Raw genomic sequence first — 20,244 nt, forward strand, 5'->3', positions numbered from 1 at the left:
GACCTACATCTCGAAATAGATTTTGTTGAACGTTCTCGACGACAGAGTGAATTACTAAAGATCAAAAGAGATTTGCAAAGTCTGTGAATAGCAATGGAGAGCACCGACTATTCCTTGTCAAACAGACAGCTGGAGGTGGTCAGGAAGAACTTGGTTTCAGTGTTCAGGTAGAGTTTTAGCTGCGGAGGCATTGCGTAGGTGTAACTGGAAGTGGATTCAGATAGATCTGTTCTGTTACAATCTGTAACTTGCGCTGTGCTGTTTTGCTCTTCTTTGTCTCCGTATGACACTGCCCACCCATTGAGTGGATACAGCCTCCGGTTTTATTTATTGTTTTGTTCCGTTAATTTTTGTTTGTGTGTAACAGAAACGTGACGTCTCTTTTTGTGGGCTTGCAAGGACCCTTTAAATTAAAAATTAGACACTAATAATTACAATATTTTATTTACATGCAGGACAACACACACACACACACACACACACACACACACACACACACACACACACACACACACACACACCCACACACACAATAACAAACAAATGGAGACAAACTGTTCAGCTGTTTTGATGACATCTATAATTAAGTGGTCCAGCTTTTTGCGACCGTTTGCTCTTCACTTGATAAAAAGACAAAAAAATACTGTACTCACGTGTGAACGAAGAATACGGAACGAATAACAGCAACGTTTCAACCCCAGGGTCTTCTTCAGGCACACAAACAAACAAAGTAGAAAAAAGAAGAAGACAGGCAATAATTAACACAGAAAGAAGAACTACAGATTTAACAATTCACCCACTAAAACAAACGGAAAGACGAGGAAGGGTCAGAGAGACAGCTGGAAGTGGAACTTTCTTCTTCATCTTTGTGTTTGTTTTGGTGGGTGAATCGTTAAATCTGTAGTTCTTATTTCTGTACTATATATTGTCTGTCTTCTTATTTGATAATATGATATCAAGCAGCACTGATTTTTTTAGCAATGTATTTTTAGCAAATGTATCTGCCATCAATTTAAATTAATACATGTGTAGGTTGATGGGGGGGGGGGGGGGGGGAGGGTGTAGAGGGGGAGAAAAAATATCAAGCGGCACTGATTTGTCTGGCAAATTCTATCAGTCATGTATTTTTTTATGTGCAGGTTTGCAGTGAAGGCCTTGATAGACAAATCCTGTTTCTGCAGCATTGACGATGGGTGTGAAGAATTCATCAACTTCAGTGCTTCCGTCGAGAACATTTTGCAACACCGCTTGCGAAGTCAGTGTGCAATGTTTCTCAGTTATAATTTGTTTGTATACTATATAATTATTATATTCAGGGAACATGTGTTAATTGTTTGTTGCTTTTTGTATTGAAATCTTGTCACATTCCTGTGATCTTAATTGTACGACTGTTTGATTATGAATTATTGTAATTCACATACATACATACATGCACACACTAACACACAGACACACACACACACACACACACACAGACACACACACACACACACACACACACACACACACACACACACACACTAACACACTAAGTGACTAACACTAACACGCAAAAACACGCTGCACACAAGTTTACACACACACACCAACGTACACACATATTCTGCCAAGACAGTCACACAATGCAGGGAAAAGTTTGCTTGTTTTTGAACATCAGCTGACTTTAATGATCAAATTATTAATCGGTTTTAAATTAATTATCTTTCAGCGAGCAAGATGTGGTACCTGGGAGACAACAAGACCCACTTCTGGTTTTACATCAAGACCGCCTGCAGACGCCATGACCTCCAGGGCTGCATCATCAACATTGATAACATCGAGAACATCAAATCACCCGTCGCCAAGGTGACAATGGATACTTCATGGATGGATGGCTGTGTTTGGTTTGATTTTTATCGGTGTTTATTAAATTTTGTAATGACTGTTAGGGTGCTTTTAATAATTTACGAGAGAGATAAGAAGAAGACGAAAATGACTGCTTGGAGAATCTGTCTCTTTGTTTTTGTGTGATTGTTTTATAATTTTATTTCATGATAATAATACAAATTGGCAGTAAACACTGGTGTCACATGATTGATGTGAAACAGTTGATTGGCTAATGGCAATGCGCTTAAAACTGTTAGCGCACTCTTGGAGTGCGCTAACAACCCCTGTGAGTGCATGAGAGCGTATTCATGCACCAGTGCCCCTTCTTTTGATTTGAGAAGATTCTTTTCATCCTCCTTGTTAGTGACATGTAGCTTATCTTCTCCATATTACCAAATGATGCTCGACCCTAAAATTCCCCGCGGCTATAAAAGCAGAAGTGTTTTTCTGACAGATTTTGAGCTAGACCATGCAGTTTTTGTTTGTTTGTTTGTTCGTTCATGGGTTGAAACTCCCATGGCTTTTACGTGTATGACCGTTTTTACCCCGCCATTAAGGCAGCCATACGCCGCTTTCGGAGGAAGCATGCTGGATATTTTCGTGTTTCTATAACCCACCGAACTCTGACATGGATTACAGGATCTTTTTCGTGCGCACTTGGTCTTGTGCTTGCGTGTACACACGGGGGGGTGTTCGGACACCGAGGAGAGTCTGCACACAAAGTTGACTCTGAGAAATAAATCTCTCGCCGAACGTGGGGACGAACTCACGCTGACAGCGGCCAACTGGATACAAATCCAGCGCACTACCGACTGAGCTACATCCCCGCCCAGAGACCATGCAGTGACTGGAGCAAGTGTAATAACTATTCTCATTGCTGTCTATATCTCAGGGCCGGGCATTCTTGCGGTGTGCGCTGATGGAGAAAAGACTGTCGGAATATCTGAGTGAGGCCCTGAAACAGACGAATATTACCAGGTAAGGCGCTGAAGAATAAATGTTGTGGCTTTTAATAGGAAGGTTTCCGCCAGTTATCTCTCTGAGGTTTTGGGTGCGTGCCCCTTGCGGGGGCAAAAAACATTGAGGTCACAAGCAGGGTCAAGGGGAAGGTCGGCTATGCGGACAGGAGTATGACAGCTTACTAGTGCCAAAACTGACCTGGTGTTACCCATTATCACGTGATAATTACTAATTAACGCTGTCAGTTACTGTTTTCATCTGTTAGTTACTAATTTTCACGGGAAAATTACTAAATTTTAGTTTCGGCACTAGCTATCCTTCAGGAAATGAGCCAAAACTAAAAATTAGTAATTAACAGGTGAAAGTTAGTAATTTTTCCGGAAAAATTAGTAATTTTCCGGGGAAAATTAGTAATTAACAGGTGAAAATGGTAATTATCAAGGGAAAATTACTAATTTTACCGTACCCCTTGCGGGGGCAAAAAACATCAAGGTCACAAGCAGGGTCAAGGGGAAGGTCGCTGGGCGGACAGAAGACTATTTACATGTCAGTTTTATTATTTTCTGTTTGCGAGTTTTACAGTTAAACAGCAGTTTGTTTATAAAATTGCGACTTAATTGTTCATTGGTGAGGGAGCGAGATCGCAAAACAGATTTAGAGTGAGAAAATTATATAGATGGATGCATTTGTTTTTATAATCAGTGCTTGAAATTGTCACCTACTTTAACTGAATGTTAACATCAGATAAATACACTGATGCATTTTTGTGAGACACCAGCAAACTTTGAAGTGCAGTTTTTGTCTGTTGTGTTTGTTTGCTTGTTTGTTTGTTTGTTTGCTTAACGCCCAGCCGACCACGAAGGGCCATATCAGGGCGGTGCTGCTTTGACATTTAACGTGCGCCACACACAAGACAGAAGTCGCAGCACAGGCTTCATGTCTCACCCAGTCACATTATTCTGACACCGGACCAACCAGTCCTAGCACTAACCCCATAATGCCAGACGCCAGGCGGAGCAGCCACTAGATTGCCAATTTTAAAGTCTTAGGTATGACCCGGCCGGGGTTCGAACCCACGACCTCCCGATCACGGGGCGGACGCCTTACCACTAGGCCAACCGTGCCGGTGTCTGTTGTGTGTCTTGTTTGTCCATGTTACAGGTCGAAGACAAAGTTCTTGTGAATGCTTTGTTCGGCAATCTCCCGATATAACCCCGTCGGTTCAATCTTCAAATGGTTCAAAACTACAAACACCGTACCGGTTATGGATTCCTACAACGGGATAACGGAAAAACCAAGTTCAACACCACTCTATATATACTCCAGACGTCACGTGACGGAAAGAATGTCATCACACCATTGAAATGACATTCTTTCCGTCCCCTATAGGCGACGAAATAGGTCAAATTTTGTGCACTTTTTAGTGGAAAATGCTTCGACGCCGGAGCGGGTACTGGACCCAGTGCCGTTGTAGTGCAAGTGTACTTTGTAGTGCACTTGCACTACAACGGCACTGGGTCCAGTACCCGCTCCGGCGTCGAAGCATTTTCCACTAAAAAGTGTGACCTATAACCGGTACGGTGTTTGTAGTTTTGAACCATTTGAAGATTGAACCGACGGGGTTATATCGGGAGATAGCCCTTTGTTCTGTCTTGAATTAAACGCTGCAGTAATTTAACTTTTTTCCCTTTTGATTCTTATGTGCAGGCGTTTTTACCAGCCAGGTGCCATCATGTTGGGTGACGAGGCGACAGAATTGTGTGGAGTCCTACTGGGGCTAAATTCAATTGATTTTGGGTAAGAATGTGTGATTTTTGAGTCACTTGAGAAAAAGTGACTCTATGTAATCGGTCAGTGTTAGTCTGTCCGGCCGGCCGTCCGGACGGCCGTCCGGCCGGCCGGCCGGCCGTCCATAGACACCACCTTAACGTTGGACTTTTCTCGGAAACTATCAAAGCGATCGGGCTCATATTTTGTTTAGTCGTGACCTCCAATGACCTCTACACTTTAACGATGGTTTCGTTGACCTTTGACCTTTTTCAAGGTCACAGGTCAGCGTCAAAGGAAAAATTAGACATTTTATATCTTTTCTCGGAAACTATCAAAGCGATCGGGCTCATATTTTGTTTAGTCGTGACCTCCAATGACCTCTACACTTTAACGATGGTTTCGTTGACCTTTGACCTTTTTCAAGGTCACAGGTCAGCGTCAAAGGAAAAATTAGACATTTTATATCTTTGACAAAGTTCATCGGATGTGATTGAAACTTTGTAGGATTATTCTTTACATCAAAGTATTTACATCTGTAGCCTTTTACGAACGTTATCAGAAAAACAAGGGAGATAACTAGCCTTTTCTGTTCGGCAACACACAACTTAACGTTGGGCTTTTCTCGGAAACTATAAAAGTGACCGGGCTCAAATTTTATGTGAACGTGACTCATTGTGTTGTGAATAGCAATTTCTTCCTGTCCATCTGATGCCTCATATAATATTCAGAACTGCGAAAGTGACTCGATCGAGCGTTTGCTCTTCTTGTTTGTTTTGTTCAATGTTGTTATATGTTTTGGAAAGGACATTTCCAGTGTGTAGGTTGTACATGAAAGAGGTGAGATGTGGTAAAAAAACAAAAAAGAGATAGAAACTGTGTGTGTGTGTGTGGGTGTGTGTGTGTCTGTCTGTCTGTCTGTCTGTCTCAAAGGGAGAGAATATGAGATCGAAGGGTGAGTGAGGGAGTGTTTGTTTGTGTGTGTTGGTGTGTGTGTGTGTCTTGTTTTCGTTGTTGTTTAAATCTATATATTTGATTCATTTTCTCATATGCTCATTGATGTTTCTTTTATGCAGGTTTTGTCTGAAGGGAGAGAACTATGACACAGTGGAGTGCCCGTTAGCTGTTGATTACACTCCCTTTATGAAGTTCAAGCAAAGGTTTGTAATTATTGTTTATTTCTTCTTGTTATTCTATGTTATTATTGCATTTACTTGGCATGGGATGGGTGCAGTGGCGAAGTGGAAAAGACATCGGCCTCCTAATTGAAAGGTTATGAGTTAAATCCCGGCCGTGGCCACCTGGTGGGTTAACACTATTGTGACTAGCACTGCCACGGCGTTTACGTCCTGCCTGCCCAAGCTTGCCACCAAGAAACTTCCCAAAAATCAGTAACTGTAAAGAAATCTGTCTAGCAAGCTTGAATTAAGTCCAATCACCACCAAATTTTGTGTACTAATTCAAAAATGGATGCCCAGTTCAGTCGTGCTATTTATAAGTTTGTCACGCGATTTGTTTTAGCAAAGGGGGGTGAAAGGGGGGTGAAAGGGGGATAATTTGTGTTTTTTAACGTTTTTTTGTGTGTTTTATTTTCTACTGCTTTTTTTAAAAGTTATTTTTTAACAGAAAGTATTATAAATAATGTTATAACCAAACAAGGTGTAAAACCTATGAATTAGCTGAAATATTGTTAACATTGTACACAGAAATAAGGAGACAGTACAAAGAAAAAAACAAGCAAATCACGCATTCACTCACAGCATCCTGACTCAAATGAAACAAAACTGTAGATCTAACACTCACCAAATGATGTCTAGGTAATCCATATTGAATATAAGTCACATTTTCACAACAAAGTACCAACTGTACACCTATGAACAATTCCAAAAGGATTTGAAGGCTCCAGCCATCCATTGTTATCAGTGCTGCCACGCCCCCATAGCTCCTGCACGATTCCGAGATACATGTTCGTCTAGCAGTATCACCGCCAACCACGTGTAGTTTGCCGACTCGTACTAGCAACAACGGGACTGTTTCTTCCTCACTTTCACTGCTTGTATCGCTTTCGTGAGGCGAAAACGATACGTCCGAATCATGCTCTTTGGGATCCTCTAGGTCCAACATCCGGAGAATCTCCTCCCGAGACAAGGCTCGCCTTTGATTCATTTTTTTTTCCTCAAAAACGCACACAAATCAGGCGGATTTGCAAATGGCAGAAGGGGACGCCAAGTGTATCAAGGGAAACAACTCAATTTATTTGCAAGCTTCAAAAACCGGGAAGCAATCACGAGTCGTGTACCCTCTATGGCTGGTACTGAAAAATGCGCTTCCCGTCCATGGGCGTGTCAGCGCTGGTACTGATTTATCAGTGTCCCGTCGCGAAAGTGTTAAGGGTGGAGATTTTTCCGATCTCACAGGTCAACTTATGTGCAGACCTGCTAGTGCCTTATCCCCCTTTGTGTGTACACGCAAGCACAAGACCAAGTGCGCACCAAAAAGATCCTCTAATTCATGTCAGTGTTTTGTGGGTTATAGAAACACAAAAATACCCAGCATGCTTCCCCCAAAATCAGCGTATGCTGCCAGAATGGCGGGGTAAAAATGGCCATGCACGTACAAATCCTCTCGTGCAAAAAACATGAGTGAACTTAGGAGTTTCATGATCAAAGAAGAAGAAGAACTTGGCATGGAATAGTCGTTAGCAGTAATGACTCCCTAATGAGTGGCCAACTGCCAAACACGGAGTTGTACAGCAAAATCAGGGACCAAAGATGTCTTTTACCTGCAATAGTAAGTACAAATTAAAGGGAGGTAATTCTCTTTAGGTGTGTGTGCCATTACACGTTTCAGAGTTTAAAAAGTGGGTGTAGTGGTTAGCATACAGTCAGTCAGTGTGTGTGGGATTGAGGGGGGTGGGGGATGCTGAAGAAATTGTTCACTCAATTCTAACACACAGAAATTATATACTGGGTGGCCGAGTGGTAACGCACTTGCGCTCGGAAGCGAGAGGTTGCGAGTTCGACCCTGGGTCAGGGCGTTAGCAATTTTCTCCCCCCTTTCCTAACCTAGGTGGTGGGTTCAAGTGCTAGTCTTTCGGATGAGACGAAAAATCGAGTTCCCTTCGTGTACACTACATTGGGGTGTGCACGTTAAAGATCCCACGATTGACAAAAGGGTCTTTCCTGGCAAAATTGTTTAGGCATAGATAAAAAAAATGTCCACCAAAATACCCGTGTGGCTTGGAATAATAGGCCGTGAAAAGTAGGATATGCGCCGAAATGGCTGCGATCTGCTGGTCGATGTGAATGCGTGATGTATTGTGTACAAAATTCCATCTCACACGGCATAAATAGATCCCTGCGCCTTGAGTCCGAGTCTGGAGATACATGCGCGATATAAGACTTCATATAACATATACGGGGCGGGGATGTAGCTCAGTCGGTAGCGCGCTTGATTTGTATCCAGTTGGCCGCTGTCAGCGTGAGTTCGTCCCCACGTTCGGCGAGAGATTTATTTCTCAGAGTCAACTTTGTGTGCAGACTCTCCTCGGTGTCCGAACACCCCCGTGTGTACACGCAAGCACAAGACCATGTGCGCACGAAAAAGATCCTGTAATCCATGTCAGAGTTCGGTGGGTTATAGAAACACGAAAATACCCAGCATGCTTCCTCCGAAAGCGGCGTATGGCTGCCAAAATGGCGGGGTAAAAACGGTCATACACGTATAAAAGCCGTGGGAGTTTCAGCCCATGAACGAACAAACAACAAATATAACATATACTATACAAATTGGAACACCCCCCCCCCTTTTCTTTTAAGACCACAACAAAATTTGAGAAAGCTGGGATTTGAAGGAAGGGAATCTTAAAAAAAAAAAAAAAAAAAAAAAAGGTAAATTAATGGAGGTTATGATCAGACATTCTGAAGAAGTACGGACTTGAAAGGGAAAAATCTTGAAATGTGAGAGTCTGAAAAAAAGGAAAGTTATACTGTAGAACATATTATTATGCTTTCACTTATTTCCCGTACAGTCAAGAAGGTCTGCACAGTGACTTGGAAGAGATGCGAGAATTGTCGTGCGGCAGCTCCCTGGCAAGCGAAGATGGAACAGACATGCAGGAGACGCCTCCTGCCTCTGACACCTGGCCCGATCGCTACAACGCTCTACACAAACGCTACATGCGTGTACTCGAACAGAAGGTGAGTCACGAGTGTGTTAGACAAGGAGGACTGTGTAGTGTGTAAACAACTACACTGTGTGCTGATTAGTAGTTGGCCATCGGTGTTGTTCCCAGGCCTCGGTCTTCAGTCAATTACCAGCACGGGAACGCAACGGTAGGGGAATGCAATGGCAGGGGAAACACATCAGCAAGGGAACACAACGCCAGGGGGAACGCAACGGCACGGGAACGCACTAGCACTTGAACGCAACGTCAGGGGAACGCACCAGCAAGGGATCGCACCAGCAAAGGCAGGCAACGGCAGGGGGAACGCTCCAGCATGGGAACGGAACGTCAGGAAAACGTACCAGCACGGGAACTCAGGAGAACACAATAAAGCGTGGCATAATACACCAGGGCACTAAAAACACTTTTAAAGAAACAACAAGCAATACGCATATTTTATTTTATTTGACACATTGTTCTGATCCCAGGCCAGTTGAATAATAATAATAAATGAGCATTTATATAGCGCAACATCATAACTTTACAATTATGCTCTTTGCGCTTGACACATTTAAAATTAAAACACAGTTATACAAACATTTACGTTTACATTCATTGTCAACAACCCTTAATTAAAAGCTTACACCATCAAACATACATTAGTCAGAAGAGGCACGGCGTTGTCTTGCTTGAGAATAGACGGTGAGGAGTTCAGAGAAGTAAGCAGGAGACGAGCCAAAAAAGAAGTTAAAGCAGAGGGTGGACAGTTTGTAGTCAATGCGGGCTTTAAGAGGTAACCGGTGCAGTGTGCGAAGAAGTGGTGTTGCGTGATCTCGTTTTCGTGCTTTGAGAATGAGGCGTGCTGCTGAGTTTTGGACTTTTTGTAGTTTATGCAGGAGGTACAGAGGACAGCCAGAGAGAAGAGAGTTGCAGTATTTGTTGTTTTAGTGATAATGTGATAATGTATATAAACATCTAGGGCTTTCAGTATTGTTGATAACATGTTTTGTTTGATTAAGGGTATTCAGCTGGTATTTCCCTTGTTTTCACTACCTATTTTATTCATGTTTTTATTACTTAGTGGAAGAATTTTTTGTAATGTAAGTAGTCAAGTTTAGAAAGAACAAAGGCACAGACAAGAGTGTTAGTTGTTTGAGAGGAAACTTTTTGAAAAGGTAGTTCTGAAGCAGCTGCTGTCATATTTGAACACCCATGATTTGATCTCGCATTCTCAGTCCGCTTATCGCCCTTCTCACTGTACTGAAACAGCCCCACTTAAAGTAATCAATGACATTCTGTCTGCTCTGGATGGTGGTGATGTGTCAGTGTTTACCCTACTTGACCTTTCTGCAGCGTTCGACACGATTGACCATGTTACGCTTCTCCATAGACTTCAGACTCTGTACGGCATCTCCGGTCCAGCGCTAGCATGGCTTGAGTCCTATCTCATTGGCAGGACTCAGGCTGTGCTTGTCGATGGCCAGATGTCTGCTTCAGCCCCACTTTCTTTCGGCGTTCCTCAAGGTTCAGTACTCGGTCCCATCCTTTTCATCATGTACACTAAGCCCCTCTCCACACTGATCCAAAACCATTCTGTTTTAAATCAGTCTTTTGCTGATGACACCCAGCTGTATAAACCCAGTCCCCCTGCAGAGACACATTCCGCCATCCAGACCATTCAGACATGCATCACTGATGTTAAATCTTGGATGGTCGATAACAAACTTAAGCTGAATGATGATAAGACTGAAGTCTTACTGTGCAAAAAGAAGAACACTGCATTTCCCTCTCCCCAACCTGTTTCTGTTCAAGTAGGCAACACCGACATTTTTTTCTCACCATCAGCTAGAAACCTTGGATTCACCCTTTCATCTGACATGACCCTTAACGTGAGTTCGTCCCCACGTTCGGCGAGAGATTTATTTCTCAGAGTCAACTTTGAATACCCCCGTGTGTACACGCAAGCACAAGACCAAGTGCGCACGAAAAAGATCCCGTAATCCATGTCAGAGTTCGGTGGGCTATAGAAACACGAATACATGTAGTCTACTGATGGACTGAGAAAACAAAATCAGGGGTTGTATTTCTTGAAGAGGTGTGTTTTAAGTGCTCGTTTGAATGCTTGGGGTGACTGAGAGTGGCGGATGTGAAAGGGGAGAGAATTCCATTGTGTGGGTGCGCAGAAAGTGAAAGTGCGTTGTCCGTATGTTTTGGTTTTGGTGTGTGGAATGTTAAGGATGCGACGAAAATACTCAGCATGCTTCCTCCAAAAACGGCGTATGGCTGCCTAAATGGCGGGGTAAAAAACGGTCATACACGTAAAATTCCACTCGTGCAAAAAACACGAGTGTACATGGGAGTATCAGCCCACGAACGCAGAAGAAGAAGAAAAGATATAGCTGTTCTGACCTTGATTTGTTGTTCCAAACTTACAAAATGACAGTTTTTGCGTCGATGCGTTGATCTCAGGTTTTGATAGCAGACGCCGTTTCTTATGCGCATTAGTTTTGCGCAGGCGCCACACTGACTTTGGGAAAAAAACCTCGATTTGACAACACAGCTGTTAAACAGCTTTTTATTAGTTCATTCGTATACAACAAAAAGAAGTTTGAGTTTTTTTAATTTTGAACAAGACTACTTATGAAGAAGACCAAAACACAACATCAACGGAAAACTAGAAACAACTGAAGAACTAGGATGCAACAAGGGGAGGAGAACAGCTAATCCGTACAATCCGAAACTCTCATGTCAAATTTCATGAAGATCGGTCCAGTAGTTTACTCTGAATCGCTCTACACACACACACACACACATACACACACATACACCACGACCCTCGTCTCGATTCCCCGTCTCGATGTTAAAACATTTAGTCATTACTTGACTAAATGTAAAAAGAACAGATCGACTTTCATCCTTTTTACATTTAGTCAAGTTTTGACTAAATGTTTTAACATAGAGGGGGAATCGAGACGAGGGTCGTGGTGTATGTGCATGTGTCTGTGTGTGTGTGTGTGTGTGTGCGTGTGTGTGTAGAGCGTTTGAGAGTAAACTACTGGACCGATCTTTATGAAATTTGACATGAGAGTTCCTGGGTATGATATCCCCGGACGTTTTTTTCATTTTTTCGATAAATGTCTTTGATGACGTCATATCCGGCTTTTTGTAAAAGTTGAGGTGGCACTGCCACACCCTCATTTTTCAATCAAATTGATTGAAATTTTGGCCAAGCAATCTTCGACGAAGGCCGGACTTCGGTATTGCATTTCAGCTTGGAGGCTTAAAAATTAATTAATGACTTTGGTCATTAAAAATCTGAAAATTGTAATTAAAATTATTTTTTTTATAAAACGATCCATCATTTTCTGATTCCAAAAACATATAAATATGTTATATTTGGATTGAAAACAAGGTCTGAAAATTAAAAATATAAAAATTATTATCAAAATTAAATTTCCGAAATCGATTTAAAAACAATTTCATTTTATTCCTTGTCGGTTCCTGATTCCAAAAACATATAGATATGATATGTTTGGATTAAAAGCACGCTCAGAAAGTTCAAACAAAGAGAGGTACAGAAAAGCGTGCTATGCAGCACAGCGAAACCACTACCGCGCTGAACAGGCTCGTCAGTTTCACTCCGTTTTGCACAAGCGGCGGACTACGGTCATTGTGAAAAAATGCAGTGCATTCAATTTCATTCTGTGAGTTCCACAGCTTGACTAAATGTAGTAATTTCGCCTTACGCGACTTTTTTTTGCTTGCGCAAAGTTGCAGATTGTAGAAGAATACAATGCAATTCTGCAATAACAGCACAGTGTAATAATTTAGATGGAAGAGGAATGTAATGGAGTTGTTCATGCAACTAACAACATTGCGGGAATAAATCAAGTTTATAAAACAAACTTCGATCAAGTTAACCATTTACATTTTTTAATTATAATGCAATCAACTACTGGTAATGTTTTTTGCAATTGTTACATGGCTGAACACAGTATTTGTGTATATTCAGCATGCCCTTTTCAAAACTGTTGCACAAGTTTTCATCTTAGTTCATTCATTTCTTCTACAGAGCTTCCTTGAGGAGATGACAGCATCGCAGGAGAAGGCGCTGCAGACAGCAGCCGCTGCGCAGCGAGAGGATTGCCGCATGCAGCAGGAGGCGGCAGAACAGAAACGGCAGTACGAAGGCGTCATTCTGGAACTACAGGCACAAGTGTGAGTGTTTGGCATTTGTGATTTGTAAGGACTACACCATATTCTAGTCAAACACTGTTTTTCTCGACTAGGAAAATTCTTGTTTGTGTCTGAAACTGTCAGAAGATGATTTGTCCATTTGTAGGTTGCTTATGGTGATTGAGAGAAAACAGTCGCCTTGAATTAGAATGATTTAAGCATAAGATGTAGAATTACAAGAAAAATTGATTTTGACTTCGTGTTTGAATATGGAATTGGAAAGGTTAGGTGAAAGACTGATGTAAAACTTGAGTAATGATTCAGTTTAAAAAAAAAAAAATGTTTGTTTTGTTTCTTTTGATTGTGAACCAGAGGTCATATTAAATCCGATTTTTATGTACATTGGCACTGGGAATCTGTAATCTTCTTTAAAACAATAAGGTCATTTGATTTACTATTGTTCTTCAGAATCAGAATATTTACATTACCAAACTGCAACTGTGATGAGGACACCGTCGATTCAAGCAATGGTAAGGATCCTCTCACTACATGTACCACTGTGCCATAGATAATATTAATAATCCAGTTTGCCATTGCAGGGCGCGCATGAAGACAATCAATGAAACGCTGCAGCAACAGTTGGTTCAGGCGCGCAGTACTCGCTTGCCGCTGTCGGACATGGAGAGGAAAGCCGGCGACTCACACGCCGAGGCCTCCAGGTTTGGTGCCGCCATGGAGTACAGACAGGAGAGTGACAGGTGGGTGGATGGATTTGTAGTTGTAATAATAATTATATCAGACATTGTGTCGAGTTTTATGGGGGAGTATGAGGTGAGGCACCATTTTGTGGATGTGCATAATCATCCATGCATTCATCATCATCATCATCATCATCATCATCATCATCATCATCATTATCATCATCATTATCATCATCAGTCCCCTGACTAAGAAAGTCATCGGGAGGACGTTAGGGCAGAAACCCTTCTCCAGGTTGTTGTCACGACATGGGATATGGGTCTGTGATGTACGTTATACTGATGAAAATCTGTGTATTATCTGATGAAAATCATGCGCTATTACAGCTAAAAGCAAACATGGGTGGGAGGTACAAAGATTTTCATCAGCATAACATCACAGACCAATATCCCATGTCTCGACAGTTGTTCTGTTTGGGACCGTTGACAGAAGGTCAGAAAAGCTCATCTGTGTCCAATCTTTCACGTTGTCAGACCAGCTCATCTGTGTCCAATCTTTCACGTTGTCAGACCAGCTCTTCTGTGTCCAATCTTTCACGTTGTCAGACCAGCTCATCTGTGTCCAATCTTTCACGTTGTCAGACCAGCTCTTCTGTGTCCAATCTTTCCAGTTGTCAGACCAGCTCATCTGTGTCCAATCTTTCACGTTGTCAGACCAGCTCTTCTGTGTCCAATCTTTCACGTTGTCAGACCAGCTCTTCTGTGTCCAATCTTTCACGTTGTCAGACCAGCTCTTCTGTGTCCAATCTTTCACGTTGTCAGACCAGCTCTTCTGTGTCCAATCTTTCACGTTGTCAGACCAGCTCTTCTGTGTCCAATCTTTCACGTTGTCAGACCAGCTCTTCTGTGTCCAATCTTTCACGTTGTCAGACCAGCTCTTCTGTGTCCAATCTTTCACGTTGTCAGACCAGCTCTTCTGTGTCCAATCTTTCACGTTGTCAGACCAGCTCTTCTGTGTCCAATCTTTCACGTTGTCAGACCAGCTCTTCTGTGTCCAATCTTTCACGTTGTCAAACCAGCTCTTCTGTGTCCAATCTTTCACGTTGTCAGACCAGCTCTTCTGTGTCCAATCTTTCACGTTGTCAGACCAGCTCTTCTGTGTCCAATCTTTCACGTTGTCAGACCAGCTCTTCTGTGTCCAATCTTTCACGTTGTCAGACCAGCTCTTCTGTGTCCAATCTTTCACGTTGTCAGACCAGCTCATCTGTGTCCAATCTTTCACGTTGTCAGACCAGCTCTCCTCTGTCCAATCTTTCACGTTGTCAGACCAGCTCATCTGTGTCCAGTCTTTCACGTTGTCAGACTAGCTCTTCTGTGTCCAATCTTTCACCTTGTCAGACTAGCTCTTCTGTGTCCAATCTTTCACCTTGTCAGACTAGCTCATCTGTTGTCCCCTGTTGTCTCCAGGGTTTATCATTCGAATAAATGAAATGTGATGTACTACAGCACTTTTCTATCTTTTTCCAGGTTTTATTTCAGTGGCCTTCTTTGTTCCTTGTAGTTAATCTGTGTATGTCTGGCTGGCTTCTGGCCAACATTATTATCCGTTGGCATTCTTTGTAAACATTATACATGATTATTTTTTGTCGGAAATGGACGGCCGTGTCAATTAATTCAAAATGAAGAATATTAAAATTCTGAAAACGGAAAGTGAAATGATTACGATGTTTTTAAAGCATAACATTTGACTTATTCTTTCTCTTTCTCAGGCACAGCCTGAACAGTTCGTACGACAGAGGCAGCAAGACTGGCGACACACGCAGCATGACTTCTGCCGTCTCCGAAATCTCCGTCGACGTTCTGGGCGCCAGCTCAGCCAGCCAACCAGGGGGAGCCACCAGGCGTACAGAAGACACGCAAAGCATGGTACCCATGGTGGGATCTCTTGCTGACCTTCAGCTTGACCTTGACCAGGGGTCAAGCAACACGGCGGTTTCAGAATCGTCCACCCTGATCGCTAACCCTGAGCAGGCCACCCCTGTGGTTTCCGTGAGCTCGGGTGCTTACACTATCGCTTTTGTTGAGAGCGGAGAAATTAACGGAAATGGTTATGAAGATGGGGGGTACGGTGGGGAGCAAGATTTTTCCGCTGTTCAGAATGCTCAAGGGGTACCAGCAAGAGGGGGAGAAAGTTTGACAGCAAGGGAAAGTACACAGCGTCAGGGTGCGTATGACGTACAAGAAGAAACAGAAAGAAAGGATGTAGATAGAAGCGTTTCGCAAGAAGTTTCTGCAACCAGAGAAGAAGCAACAGAAGCAACAGCTACCCAGGCAGAACAGAGAAGAGAGGAAACTGCCACCAAGGAGTCGACCAATCAGAAAGAGGGAAAAGCAGGCTTTCAAGAGTCCATCAGTGAGGGCAGTCAAAATGACAACACAGCAGAATCGGGCGCCGCTACTCCCTTGGACGCCACGGAAACCAAGTCGGCCACTTTCGAAGTTGGACAGGTGGGGTCAGACAGTGGGAGCGAACACAGCAAAACTTCGGAAGCTGAGGAACTTCTTCCAGAGAACAACAACACAAGAGAGGAAGGCGAGGGAGAGGCAGCCTCCAGTGATCGAGATACATCTGAACCGGAAGTTTTGAGCCGGGAAATGACAAGCAGCAAAGAAAGCTCTGCCAGCTCTGGTAGCAAGGATGAAACTTCGGAACCGGAAATTCTTAGCCAAGGAGAAAGGTCGAGCGATGATGACATCAAAGCGAGCAGCCACAAAGAGGATTCAGCGGGCGGTGAGAACACAGAAAACAATCCCCAACCAGAAATCCGTGAAGATGTTCTTGAAGCTGGCCAGAACCCAACCGCAAGTGGCAGCGATGCTAACATCATTCCAGAAGAAAAGGAAAAAGATGCGGAAGAGAAAGAAAAGTCCAGCGTAACAAAGAAGGATTCTGCGGGATTGCTTGTAGCCGAGAGCGAGAAGGAAGGATCCAATGGAAACAGCGACGCTGGAAGTTCGGACGGCACTAAGGATAACTGGGATATGTTAAGCGATGCAAACCAGGACAGCAGTTAAAATTGAAAGTCACCAAGGTGCAAATTACTGTTGTGGCACAGAACGATAAGTGAAATCATACAATTTAAAAATGGAGAAAAAAAGAAGATAAAAAAGAGAAAGAGAATGAAAAAAAAACCAGAATCAAACTATTGTAATGGAAAGACGAGGTTTAATTAGTCAAGTGCATAATTATATGCATAATGAGTTATCAGCTCTAGAATTTATTTGGATCGCTGCTTTGGGCCTCTATCTTGTGAGAAGTCATACGGACATACCCCCTATTATAGATTTTATTGCGAAAGGTATTTCCCTGATGGAATTCCAAGCTAAACAGGATTGTTGTATAAGCTGAACATTCACACAGACATTGGTAGAATGATGGGACCAACATATGTATGGAAGGTGTGCTTTGAATCATAAGGCATTAGGCCCCCCCCAAAAATAGTCTGTTTACGGTAACCCGACCGACCCTATTTTTTTCGCGCGACCCTAGACCTTTTTTGGGCATTTGGGGAAAAAAAAATGCAAAATAACGTAAAAATATGGTTTATTGGAAAAAAAAAAAACAAAAAAAACCCAGACCTACCGACCCTATTTTTTTGGCCTATGTTACCGTAAACAGACCTTTTTTTTTTGGCCTTAGGAGTATCTGTGTGTGATCCTCTTGGTTATATTGCTTTGCGATGGTGCACTGTATGAGTCTATTATGACATGACAGGGATGGCCAAATCTCAAAATCTAAAGTCGCCAGCCAGGCCAGTAACTTCCAAGATAGTAACTCTAGCCCGCCAGAAATTTCGCTAGCCCAGTACATACCACTGCAGTTGCTGTATCTGCAGTGTTAATAACGCTTTGAAACTAGATTATACAACCAGAAGTGTTGCATTTGTCCAGAATTTTCACTGGCCAACCGGGCGAGTTGCCAAGCGGTTTTTACTTGCCCGGCGGATTTTTTACTCGGCCCTGGCGATCGAGCGGACGATTTGGCCATCCCTGCATGGTGATGTGATAACAGAATGTGTTACAAGGATGTACAGAATTGTTTGCACACTAAACTGTAGTTAAGCAAAATTGAAGCCTCAAGATTTTGTCTTTTTTTGTGCTTCAATTGTAGATCAATGGTAACAGCTAGCAGAAATGTAAGTTTCATTATCAAAAGACAAGAATATTAGGTTATTAGAATGTTAAAAGATTGACAAAAGACAAGAATATTAGGTTATTGGAATGTTAAAAGATTGACAAAAGACAAGAATATTAGGTTATTGGAATGTTAAAAGATTGACAAAAGAAATGTAAGTTTCATGTTTTACTTTGAATTGAATCAAAACAGTCATGATATTCTTAGCAGGACCTGCATCCTTTTTAAAAGAGATCACAACATTTATAAAAAATGTTCTTTAAGTGATGAAAGGTTTACACTGGAATGAAAAAAAAAACCCAGCATTATACCAGTTTTATTTTTATGACATCAAATGCTCTTATTTGTATGTATAGGTTACAACACGAGTGGTTTTTTATATGGCTTGTATTTCAGTCAAGACCCAGCGGATGAATATCATCGGGAGACACGAGCCTCTGGCGAGTGTCTCTCGATTGATATTCCCGCTGGGTCTTGACTGAAATACAAGCCATATAAAAAACCACGAGTGTTGTAATCTGTATATCCCATTCTACCATCAAACACAAAGTGTAGACTACTAGCGGCACTGTTGCGATCTGTGCAGGGTAAAACTGTTGCCAGCGAGACTTAGCCCTTTTGCAACCTTAAACTAAGTGACCGTCGCTGAAAAAATAAAACGAATGAGTGCATCGATAAGTACGCGGTAACACTACTTTCAGACCATTTAAAAGCTTTAAGTAAAGGTTCATAAGTTGCAAGAAAGTAATGAAGTCGAATAGAAATTAATTTAGTTGAAGCGCACAATTCTTTTGTTTTGCGTTTCAGGTCGGCAGAACGGGCGAAACGGGTTTGGGACCCATTTGGCTTACTCGATTCAGAATTGATTCCACGTTGTTTTTCTCGAACGTGTGTAATTAGGCTTATTGACAGAGAAGCAAATCTTAGGGAACAAATATGTAGGTTTAGATTTAACCATTTGCTCCCTATTTGAAATGTATCTACGTGATTAACTGTTTTGCGAGTGTGTTTGCATGGATGAACTTAAACTGGTATGGGTGAGAGGAAAACGCGACCGACACGTCTGTCACCGCCGATTGATTGCATTTTGAAGGAATATGACTGGATTACGGAAAAATATGTGGACTTACTGCAGAGCCAGGCAAAAGAGTAGACTTGCTCGCAAAACATGTGAAACAGCCGATGTTTGATAGCTGAAGGCGCACACCGGCAAAACACACTACCGACAGATTCTCAAAAGTCGTCTGCTAACGATGCAAGGGGAGGGTACTCGTGTTTTTGTTTTGGTTCGCTAGCATCTGGTTATCTTGTAAGTTGAATGTTCGGTTTTTTCGACCTGCATTGCTTTCATAATGAAAGAAACTTTTGCTTATTGCATCTCATACATCAGATCAGTTCTGAGATTCATTTTTGCGTGCAACTGATATGGTTTTCTGAGCCGTGCAATACGATTTTAGAACTTCATACAAATGTGTCACATTGTTCGGCGCGAGCGAGGTCAAAGGTCGGGAGGAAAGTAGTCCTTTGCCCAAATCGGAATCTGCACTATCATATATTTTTTGGAGTCCATGATGTATTTATTGAGCTATAAAAATACAACATATATACCCATACTGAAGTAACAGAGACAAAGAAGGGAGGTCATGGGATATGTATATATATATGTATGTGTTTCTATGTTACATGCATCATTTCAATTTTGAAGATAACATTCTGAGTACTGTGAGTCTTACACCTAGACAATCAAATCAATATACCCTTCGCATTTAAGTCAAAATGTGACATTGCTGTCTACTTACTTTGTTTTATGGTTTTGAGATTATGAAAAAAGAAAAGTCCTTGATAAAGGGACCAAAAAGCAATGTACTCACGTTAAAATGACGAACACGGAACGAATAACAGCAAAAACGTCGCTGTTATTCGTTCCGTGTTCGTCATTTTAACGTGAGTACATTGCTTTTTGGTCTCTTTATTGTTCCCTCTCACGTGCAGTCGCCATTGTTTAATACTTTCCTTGATAAAGGGCTTGACTGAATTGAGTCAACATTAATGTGAGATCAACTAACGGGCATTTGCTGTCAATTAATATGCTCCCAATATGAACCTGGTGATATTAAAAACACTTCTTCTTTTTGAAGCAATTTTCATGTGTAAAGTCTTTGTTTTGTGGTAAGTGTACATTTACATTGTAACATGTTTTACTTTCCCTTGCTCTTGCTAAGTGTACATATATAACTTGTTCAAACAAAATATGCTCCTACTCTATCGGTATCTATGAAAGACAGGAGAATTAAGTGTCTACAGGTGCTAACGGTTGGTGCAATAATTGTGATGGGAGCAATTAATGGCCGCGTGGATAAGACACCAGCCTCCCAAAAGCGGATGGTTGTGTGTTCGAATCCCAACTGCGCCTGGTT

General features: G+C 42.1%; 1 protein-coding gene across 1 annotated transcript; it reads left to right on the top strand.

The window, feature by feature from the left end:
* The first annotated feature begins 6 nt into the window (after nt 1-6).
* LOC138947513 (RUN domain-containing protein 3B-like) lies at nt 7-17,120 on the top strand. The gene is made up of 10 exons (XM_070318999.1): nt 7-167; nt 1,140-1,255; nt 1,709-1,845; nt 2,759-2,844; nt 4,534-4,623; nt 5,670-5,753; nt 8,624-8,792; nt 12,831-12,976; nt 13,534-13,692; nt 15,402-17,120. Exons 1-10 carry the CDS (start codon nt 94-96, stop codon nt 16,705-16,707), a joined length of 2,367 nt encoding a protein of 788 aa, XP_070175100.1. The 5' UTR covers nt 7-93; the 3' UTR covers nt 16,708-17,120.
* Nucleotides 17,121-20,244: the final 3,124 nt, after the last annotated feature.

This window comes from Littorina saxatilis, linkage group LG14 (assembly GCF_037325665.1).
Source record: "Littorina saxatilis isolate snail1 linkage group LG14, US_GU_Lsax_2.0, whole genome shotgun sequence".
In the NCBI taxonomy this organism is placed as follows: domain Eukaryota; kingdom Metazoa; phylum Mollusca; class Gastropoda; order Littorinimorpha; family Littorinidae; genus Littorina; species Littorina saxatilis.

What these genes read in the sequence shown, in the direction of transcription:
- LOC138947513 (XM_070318999.1), top strand. Translation starts at nt 94, where the DNA reads ATGGAGAGCACCGACTATTCCTTGTCAAACAGACAGCTGGAGGTGGTC. An exon ending in AAACAGACGAATATTACCAG is followed by an intron (nt 2,845 to 4,533) that starts GTAAGGCGCTGA and finishes TCTTATGTGCAG; the next exon opens with GCGTTTTTACCAGCCAGGTG. An exon ending in CTAAATTCAATTGATTTTGG is followed by an intron (nt 4,624 to 5,669) that starts GTAAGAATGTGT and finishes TCTTTTATGCAG; the next exon opens with GTTTTGTCTGAAGGGAGAGA.